General features: G+C 58.2%; 2 protein-coding genes across 5 annotated transcripts; both read right to left on the bottom strand.

The window, feature by feature from the left end:
- Positions 1–90: 90 nt before the first annotated feature.
- On the bottom strand, positions 91–2,898 carry PAGR1 (PAXIP1 associated glutamate rich protein 1). The gene is made up of 3 exons (XM_038539850.1): positions 2,060–2,898; positions 1,793–1,875; positions 91–510 (listed from the first exon to the last, which is right to left on the bottom strand). The coding sequence occupies exons 1-3, from the start codon at positions 2,539–2,541 to the stop codon at positions 311–313; spliced, it is 765 nt and encodes a 254-aa protein (XP_038395778.1). The 5' UTR covers positions 2,542–2,898; the 3' UTR covers positions 91–310.
- PRRT2 (proline rich transmembrane protein 2) lies at positions 2,133–6,982 on the bottom strand. Of its 4 annotated transcripts, none has more exons than XM_038539847.1 (5): positions 6,770–6,982; positions 5,148–6,114; positions 4,620–4,752; positions 2,906–2,991; positions 2,133–2,266 (listed from the first exon to the last, which is right to left on the bottom strand). In XM_038539847.1, the coding sequence occupies exons 1-4, from the start codon at positions 6,784–6,786 to the stop codon at positions 2,912–2,914; spliced, it is 1,197 nt and encodes a 398-aa protein (XP_038395775.1). In that variant the 5' UTR covers positions 6,787–6,982; the 3' UTR covers positions 2,133–2,266; positions 2,906–2,911. The 4 variants fall into 4 exon arrangements, with proteins under 4 accessions (XP_038395775.1, XP_038395776.1, XP_038395774.1 ...); XM_038539848.1 differs by lacking the exon at positions 2,133–2,266 and adding an exon at positions 2,420–2,561; XM_038539846.1 differs by lacking the exon at positions 2,133–2,266 and having other exon boundaries at positions 2,857–2,991.
- Between the last annotated feature and the right edge of the window lie 6 nt (positions 6,983–6,988).

Genomic DNA, 6,988 nt, shown 5'->3' with positions numbered 1-6,988 from the left:
TAATTTTCATTTCCCCACCTGAGTGACTAGGATCCTGATCCGGCTGCTCCAGAACTGGGTTCCTGCTGCAGCCCACCCTCTAGGAGAAAATAACTTTGTGTTTTTTTTATTCTAGATTCCAAAAATTCAGCCCAGGTCTCCAAATAAATGTTCAACAGAAAGCATAAATACACACACATGTCCTCTTTCTGGCAAGGTGCGGTGTTGGGAGCTTGGGAGCTCTCTCCTCTTGCCCAGTTCCCAGTGCCCAGAGTTAGGGAAGGAGAGCCCAGAAGGTATAAGCTCTGCACGCTAAAGGCTGCAACAACACTCAATATTTCCGTTGCCGGGGGAAGAGTGTGCTCCCTGAGGACCGGAGCGGGGGGCTGGTGGGGCTGGGGTCCTCTGAGTCCAGGCTGAAGAGATCCCTGCCAGTACGAAGGATCTGCTCCTCCAGCTTCTTGTGTCGCTTCATGTCTGAGAGGACCTTGTCTAGGCGGGCCTCCCGTTTCTGGCTCCGGGCGGAACTTCCTGGAGAAGAGGAAGGTAAGAAATGTGGACGGGAGTGAGGTGCTGTGCTCCAGACCTGCCTACATATTACTCATTGCTTAGGGAGCTCATTAAACAGAGATTTTCAGGTCTCTGTCACAGAGGTTGTAGGATTTGAGGTTGGGCCTCAGATGGGGTAAGCAGTAAAGGGCTGACTTACAAGAAGGAGCCAGTAATGTGAAAACCAAGGTAAAGATATCCAGGCAGGGGAAGAGCAAGTGGAAAGGCCCCAGAGCAGGAACAGGGAGGTTTGTTCAAAGGGTATAGAGAGCTGGGGTATGGCAGGGAGAAGGAAAGTTGTGGCTCAAGAAACGACTCTGAGGCCATGATGAAAGTTTGGATATCTTAGGTCAAACGGAAATAAATTATCTTTGGAAACTTTGGCGGCCCAAAAAAAGTCAGGGGGAGTTGTGGTGTTTGGATTCCCTCTTGATATGCTCTTTCCCCCAACAATGGAATCCTTTGGAGAATTTTAAACCAAGTAGTGACATGATTTATATTTTGAAAGGATCATTTTGGTTGCTGAGGAGAAGCAGGGAGGCCAGTTACGAGCCATGGCAAATATCCAGGCAAAAGAAATGATGGCTTGGGGGTGCCTGGGTGGCTTAGTCGGTTGGGCTTCTGACTCTTAATTTCAGCTCTGGTTGTGATCTCAGGGTTGTGAGATCCACCCCTCAGGATGGGTTCTGGGCTGGGAGTGAAGTCTGATTAAGATTCTCTCTCTCCCTCTGTCTCCCCTGCCCGCCTTCCCCAGAAATGTCCTCTATAAAAGAAAATAAAGAGAAAAGAAATGATGGCTTGGATGAGGGTGTGGTGCTGAGGGTGGAGAGTAGCAGATGAGCTTGGAAATGTGGAGGCAGGGCTAAACAGGACTTGCTGCTGGTTTAAATGCTGGGGTGAGAGAAAGAGAAATCAAGAATGGCTCCAACAGTAAATTCCAGGAAGGCACTTGGAGTGTGAAATCAGGTCAGATTAGGAGATATACACAGTGGTACAGGGATAAGAACGGAGAAGACTTGAACTTCTAGGGAGATGGAGATAAAAGGAATGGGAAGCATGATAGAACCATCTGTCAGTCTCATAAAGAAGACAGGGTATCTATCCAAGCTGTTAATGATGGCACCGCTTGGTGAATGCTCTCTCCTGCAGCTACAAGTTGTGTATAGCAATCAAGGCACCAAACACAGGCCTCTCCTCAGGAGTCGCCTTTCAGGTCGGTGGGAGTAGAGGTCCTTTACCTCCCCCCTACTCTCCCCCTTTGTACCTGGGGTGCGTCTCCGGTCAATCAGGGAGTCCTTTGGGGTCATTGGCTCATCATCAAAGTCAAATTCTGTAGGCATGTGCGGTCTGGGACAGGTGGACAGAGTGAAAAGTGAGGGTGGTCTCCCCAAACACCCCAGCCTGAGGGTCTCCCCCCACACCCCTTGCAACCCTCTACTTTCCATGCTCCAAGGTCCCACCTCCCCTCCCAATTTTCTCTTGGCACCAAGAGAGCAAGCCCCAGCAACAAAGTGTAAGGGTGTGCCCTCACTTTTCCTCTTCCTCTTCTTTGGCTTCAGGCTCCTCATCCGATCTCTCCTCTTCACTCTGGGCCTCAGGTGTGGGTGGCCGGCGGGGCAGGATCTCAGCCTGAAGCTCCAGGGTACCGTGGGCAGCCAGAAGTTCATAGAGCCGCTGGATTTCGGACGGGGGAGGCATCCAGGCCTGCCCATCTGCGGGCAGCTCCATCTCCTCATCGCTGCAGGGTACGCACCAGTCTTCGGATTCTCCCTTGGCATGCTCTTCCCCTTCGGTGCAGGGGGCTTCTCCCTGCACCTCCTCGACCCCGGGCCCCTCAAGCTCGGTCTCCTGCTGGCCTCCTTCCCCCTCTTCCTCGGCTTTATTGGCCGAAGCAGAGGAGCCTCCGGTATCCTCCACCGCCAGAGCTTGGAGGCCAGAGGTCACCTCCCCTTCTTCAGACAGGGGCGCCGCCGTGGTGGCCGAAATGTCTCCATGACCACGAACAAGGGACATAGGCTACTAGGGGAGGGGCCCTGCGATGGTAGGAGATGCAGGAGTACTAAACCAGGGGGGTCTCCCGCCCCCGAGGGACTGGGCTCCCCAGGAGTTCAGGGAATGTCTCCAACCGGGCTCCAACAGCGGTCCCAGCGACGAGACCGCCGGTTCCCAGGAGGGGGCGCTGAGTCCCCTCCAAGGACCCCGCCCCACCGATCCAGATCCGGTACTCCGAGATTCCTAGGGACCAGCGGAAACCACTTTCTGGGCCGGAGAGGGGGTGGAGACGCTCTTCTCGCCTTCACACCGCCCCTCTCTACACCGGGATCCGGCGCCCTCTCCCCACACCTCGCAGTTCAGCCACCTCAGCCGCCGTACGCACCTGGAGCTAGGACCCGCCTCTCGGGCTGCGCAGGGTCACGGTACGCAGGCGCAGATACGGCGCGGAAGGCTCCGCTCTAGCCAAAGCTACTTAGAAAAGGAAAGCAAGGGGAGGATTGCACATGCGCAGGTAGGCTCGGGCACAATTGGCTTCGACCCACAGTAAAGATGGCCACCGGGACGACGCATGCGCATACACCCAGCAGGCTCTGCCCGAAAGGGGGCAGTACCGTGGGCCCCGGCGGCGGACAGACGTAAGGACTAACTGAGGCTAGAGGCGAGTCTCATGCAGTCTCCGTTTATTGGTGTTTCAGACTCATGCAGCATCCGGCATACAAAAAGGGAGAATCTGTTTGATGTATCTTTTTTTTTTTTTAAAGACTTTTAGTGTTTTTCCAGCGCTTTTTTTTTTTTTTTTTTTTTTTAAAGAAAACAAAACCCGCCAACTCCGAAAGGCATCGTAGCTCGGTCCCCGCCTCCCTAGCGAACTGTCGCGTGCAACAAACCTCCCTAGTCCTCTTGGAAAATAATTATAGAGCTCCCCGCCCTTCACTCGCTCCCTGCATCTAGGAGCTTTGGTCCTATTTCGGGGTTCTTCGTTACAATGCACGTGAATGACCCCAGCCCCGACGCCTTTAAGAAACTCGCAGAGCGAGTTTAAAAGCCCAGTCGGGGCGAGTCAACTCGGGCTGATCTGAAAGGGTCAACAGCCGCGCCCCTTCCTCCTCCTCCCAGGTGCGTGCTCAGAACCCAGCTAAGCAACGGTGCGCGACACCCCGCACCAGTTCCCAGACAAGAGCTGGCTAGCCAGCTCTGCGACCCAGAGGCGCCCTGGGGGCGTCAGGACCTGGGTGGTCCCAGCAGAAAACAGTCGGAACGCGGCGGGGGAGCCCTCCCCTGACACCGCTGCCCTCCCCCAGCTGATCTAAGTGCTGGAGTTTTTGCAGAGAAAACGGTGGCAGGAGGGAGGAGGAGAGGATCCTGAGAGGGGATAGGAATGCTGAGGGGAGAGGAGGCAGGAAGAGGAAGGGGGCAAGGAGTGTGGAGGGGGAAGGGGAGATAATAAAGGGGAGAAGGAAGAAAGGAATGGGGAAGGATGCCAAGACAGTGAAAGTTGAAAGGGGGACACTGGGGCAGAGGTGCAGGGAATTGGGGAAGTTGGGAGGAGTGCAGGGAGGCTGGGGGGAGATGCAGGGAGGCTGAGAGCAGAGAGTTTGGGAGACGTTCAGGTCAGGGAGATTTCCAGAAGTGCAGGAAGGTTTCTAGAAGTGCAGGGGCAAGGAGTCCAAGAGGCGAGGGGGAATGCAGGCAGAAGTGCAGGGAGGGTGGAAACAGTGCAGGGAGAAGAGAGGCCTACGGTTGGCACAGGAGCCTGGCAGGATGCAGGAGCAGGAAAGAAGCTGTAAACAAGGCCGCTCAGGCTCCCTTGGTCCCTATGGGTGCGGGCCTGGGCCATCGATTGGGCTCCCCCCAGGGGAGGATGGGCCCAAGGCAGCTCCCAACAGGAAGAAAAGTCTTGGAATGCAGGGCAGAGCCCCTCACTTATACACTGTGGGAGAGGAGAGGGAGGGACAGACAGAGAGGTGGTGGGGAGAGACAAGGAGAGACAAAGGAGAAGTAGGGAGGACAGACAGGAGAGAGCAGGGGCAGGGGTTAGTAAAGCTGCCCTTGCCAACCCTTCCATTCCTCCCGGCCTGTCCCAGACCCCCACTCACCGCCTAAGTTGATGACGCAGGAGGCGATGATGATGAGGACCCCCCCTACCAGCGCCACGATGCTTAAGAGCTTGGCCACGCGGCCCAGACGCTGGGCCCCATCCACGTCCCCCTGCTGCAGGCTGTTCCGGGACTGGGGTTAGGGTGAGGGGTGGGGCACCATGGGCCCAGGTCAGGAGAAGGCAGCCCAGCAGGGATCAGGTGAAAGAGTTGTCCAGAGGAGACGGGCAGGCCCCCGTGGACAGTGGTTAAAGGAGGAAAGAGGGTTGGAAAGGCAGGGGGAGGAGGGCAAAGGTCAGCAAGGCTGGGTAAAACGTGTCTTGACATCCCTCCCACCTGACAGGGGTAGGGCAATGGTGGCTCAGACGGGAAAGTCCTAAGGAGAGGCTAGAATAGGCCCCATACTTGGGAAGTGAGATCCATGCAGAGAGGAGAGGGAAGGCAAGACTACTCCTGGGGTTTTTGTCCCAGTGCTGGCAGGAAGCTGGGAGCCACAGCAGGCCTGGGCCAGGGTCCCATGGGGCTCACCATGACAGCATAAGCGAAGGCCACGATGTTGACAGGCCACATGGGGCAGAAGCAGGACAGGATGGCGAGGATGATGTAGTCCCGAGGTTTCTGGGTGCCTTCACCCCCCTCCACCCCAGACCCTGCCAGTTGGGAGCTGGGGTGGCGGCTCAGGCTACCTCGGGGAGATCCTGGGTGCCCACTGTGAGCCCTTCCTAGTCGGTCCTCCTCAACCAGCTGCTGTAGCACTCGCGGAGGAGCCCCATTGGCTGGGTGGGTTTTTGTTGAGGGTGGCGAGTGAGGCTGGGGGGCTGGGCCCTCTTCCCCACCGCCAGCCTGCAGGGGAACCACTGCCCCATTCTCTTGCTTTTCCCCCACACTCTCAGTCAGGACCTCAGGGGTGGGGTCCTCCTGGGTGGGGGGCTCTGGCTGAAGATCTGACTTGGGGGTGGGTTGAGAACCTGGCTGGCAATCTGGCTGAGGGTCTGACTGGGGGTCCAACTGGGGAGCAGGCTCTGAGGCTGGCTCAAGCGGGGCCGCAGGCCCCAGATCGGAACCCTGGTCTGCAGTGACCTCTTTATTCACTTCTGGTTTGGGTGCTGGCTCTTGGCATGCTTCTTCAGGGCTAGGGATGGCATTCGATTCCCCTCCTGGGTTTGAGCTGAGGTCTCTAGCCTGAGCTGTTTCTGGGACCCCAGTTGGGGTCTCTGTGGTTTCTGGAGCCAGCCCAGCCTTAGCTTCTGAGTCCACAGGGGCCCCAGTGATGTCTGGGCCTGGCTGCAGGGCCTCTGGCTCATCTGGGACCCCAGCTGGGACCTGGAGAGGGCCAGTTTTGGCTTCAGAATGGCCAGGCCCTTGTCCTTGGGTTTGGGGACCCTCTTCTATCCCCTTCATCTCTGAGCCCTCAGAGCTGCTGGCTGCCATCTTGAGAGGGGAGAGGGGAGAGGACCTCGCTGGAGAGGCTGGAGCAGCAGAGACAGCAGCAGTCCTGAAAGAGGAGGAGACAGGTTTGGTGTGAGGCGGAAAGAGGTGGCTCTCAGCACTGCAGCTGGAGAGGGCTATGCTGTCTTAGGGCCAGCCTTGGGCTGCCCCTGGGGAGAGGAAGAAAAGTTGGGGTTTCCTTTGCCTTGGGGTGGGACATCCCTGGGGAGGAGTGCTCTGCTCAAAGTCTGCTTGGAGAGCCCTGGGAAGATTAACCCTTTTGTAAACAGGACCCTCCCCATGGTCTCTTCCTGGGTCTCCCCGACAAGATCCAGACTCTGAGATCCTAGCAGATGCCCCAGCACCCCGAAATCAACAAGCTGTGCAGACGCTCGTACACTCCGACAGGCAGACAGGCACACCGGGCAGAGGACCGACATTTACATTCCACTCCCTCTGCATCCTCCCTTCCTCCCTGGGCGCCCCGCCGGTGTTTTCTCACTGCGCGTCTGGGGCGCAGACGCCCCCGCCCCTCCCTGGGGGACCTGGGCTGCTCCTCTGAGCCCCTTCTCAGCCCCTCTTGCAGGGATTCCCTCGCCCCCGGGGGACGGCGCCTCCTCCTCCCATCGGCGTGGCGCGCCCAGCACCACCGGCCAGTCCGCCAGGCGCCTGCATTCCGGTGCAGCCCTCCCAGCGTCCGCCGTCTGTCCGCGCACTCCTACCCGCAGCCTCTGCCCATCCCCGTCTCACCTCGACGCCGGCCTCGAGACTGCTCCCGCTGCTGCTGCCACCGCCGCCCCGTTGCAGCAGCCGCAGCCCGGGAGGGAGCGAGTCAGCGAGCGAGGGAGGGAGGCGGCGGGTCTCCCCTCCCCTCTGCTCGTCCCCTCCTTTCGCTCCTCTCAGGTCCCCTCCCCTACGCTCCGCTGCTGCCGCGCACCGCC

Source organism: Canis lupus, chromosome 6 (assembly GCF_011100685.1).
Source record: "Canis lupus familiaris isolate Mischka breed German Shepherd chromosome 6, alternate assembly UU_Cfam_GSD_1.0, whole genome shotgun sequence".
Lineage (NCBI taxonomy): Eukaryota > Metazoa > Chordata > Mammalia > Carnivora > Canidae > Canis > Canis lupus.
The sequence above is the reverse complement of the archived record's forward strand: the minus strand, read 5'-3'. Positions and strand labels throughout refer to the sequence as shown.